The sequence below is a fragment of the Mus pahari genome, chromosome 9 (genome assembly GCF_900095145.1).
Source record: "Mus pahari chromosome 9, PAHARI_EIJ_v1.1, whole genome shotgun sequence".
In the NCBI taxonomy this organism is placed as follows: Eukaryota; Metazoa; Chordata; class Mammalia; order Rodentia; family Muridae; genus Mus; species Mus pahari.
This window is the reverse complement of record NC_034598.1, coordinates 42,730,256-42,732,208: the sequence shown is the minus strand read 5'-3', so window position 1 is coordinate 42,732,208 and position 1,953 is coordinate 42,730,256. Positions and strand designations below refer to the sequence as shown.

Genomic DNA, 1,953 nt, shown 5'->3' with positions numbered 1-1,953 from the left:
GAGGCCAGCCTGGTCTACAGAGTGAGTTCCAGGACAGCCAGGGCTACACAGAGAAACCCTGTCTCGAAAAACCAAAAAAAAAAACAAAAAAAAAAACAAAAAAAAAAACCATACCATGACCAAGTAGGTTTCCCTGGGAATGCAAGGATAGTTTATTCCTAGCAGTTCTAACCAAATTTTATATATTATATATAATATACACAAATATACACATATATATGTAATATATAATATGTATTACAAGTATAAATATATAATAATAAACACAATTATATTTTATATTATATTTTTATGTTTATATATTTATACATATTTATATTTATATATTTTATACATTTATATTATTTTATATTTTATTATTTTATATTTTATTAGTTTATATTTTCTTATATAATAAATATATAATATAAAAATAAAAATAAATATATATTATATATATATATATATATATATATATATATATATATTTACTATGAGGTGCCCAGGGAAATTCTCTGATGCCTATGGGTCCCCACCTCCTCGACTCCCACAGTAGGTTGAGTACCCTAGCCTTGGTTGTATGTCCTTCTCAGAGCTGAGGGGCATGACAGACTTCCTCCAGAGTCTTGCTATCCCTGACCTCCTCTATCCAAGACTGACATACCTCATGCTCCTCAGCTATCCCCCCAATGCGGGGCCAAGTCAGTGCTGGAGAAAACTGACCACTGCTCCCAGGGTCAGTGTTCAAGTGAAGGGGAAGAACAGACTGTTCAGTGTGAATGCTCTCGCACGTGTGAGTGTGTGGGGGTGTGCATTCGTGTTGTGTGGAACTCATGTGGCGTGAGCAGATGTGCTCATGTATGCAGGGCTGTGAGAATGAGCTGACATCAATCTAGGTGGGTGTGACTCGTACACTGTACACTGAGTGGTGTCAGAGAGGGGGCTGTCCTTCAAGGCTGTATGTCCCTGTAGGCACCAGTGTCTTTCCTGAAACTCTGCAATCTGTGTGTCAGGTGCCCGGTGTCCTCCTTGTAAGCCCTGTACACATTAGGGCAGCAGAGGCCTCAGAAGTAAGAGTCCCAGACCCAGATAAAGGCTAAGCCCCTACCCACCTGAAGGAAGCGGACAGTTGTCTCCTGGTCATCCTCAGTCAGCAACAGATTGTCCATAAATATCCAGAAGAAGGGCCGCTGACTCTCCTGGCGAGGCAGCGCATACTGCAGGATCCGGTGGAATTGGAACATGTACCAGCCTGCCGATGAACCAGGGAGAAGACCCGTTCAGATGGGCAGGGCTGTGGGGAGGGCCAGGACAGCCTCTGTGAATGCTGGGTACCTCTGCTTTCCCTCTGTGGAGATGGGAAAGCCACTATCCACCTTAGTCTAGAACTCATCCAACAGCACCCTGAGCATGTGCAAGTTCACCTGACAGTTAAGAGCCCAGGGAAGGGGCTGGAGAGATGGCTCAGTGGTTAAGTACTGGCTGCTGTTCCAGAGGTTGTGAGTTCAATTCCCAGCAGCCACATGGTGGGTCACAACCATCTGTAGTGGGATCTGATGCCCTCTTCTGGTGTGCATGAAGACAGCAACAGTGTAGTCATATAAATGAAACTTACCAGGACAGCGATCACAAGAGCTGCCTAGGGGCTGCGTCGAGCCATACACCAGGTCAAAGGGGCCCCATTTCTCCACCTAGGGAACACACATAGGTGACTGAAAGCCAAATGCTCCCCCACTGGTGACTAGCATCAAGGCCTCTACACCCAATCATCTCCCCAGTGACATACCTTGTAGGTGACACAGACAGACCTCCTAGTTGAGCCTTGGGGCCCACATAGGCAGCGACACCCAGACAGCATTGACTCTCAGGACAAGCCCATACAGTGGTAGCCCGAGAGCATTCCCTATCTGAGATTCTTTCTCGGATAACTTGCTCTTTAAAAAGGGCCAGCCCAAGCCGGCAGTGGTGGCGCAC

General features: G+C 45.4%; 1 protein-coding gene across 1 annotated transcript in view; it reads right to left on the bottom strand.

The window, feature by feature from the left end:
• Dnmt3l (DNA methyltransferase 3 like) overlaps window positions 1-1,953 on the bottom strand; it is a 13,463-nt gene that overhangs the window by 4,974 nt on the left and 6,536 nt on the right. The window contains exons 9-10 of the mRNA XM_021205749.1: window positions 1,595-1,670; window positions 1,092-1,231 (exon numbers count right to left, since the gene is read on the bottom strand). Of these exons, the coding sequence (XP_021061408.1) occupies window positions 1,092-1,231; window positions 1,595-1,670 (216 nt within the window). The remainder of the gene's footprint in view (window positions 1-1,091; window positions 1,232-1,594; window positions 1,671-1,953) is intronic.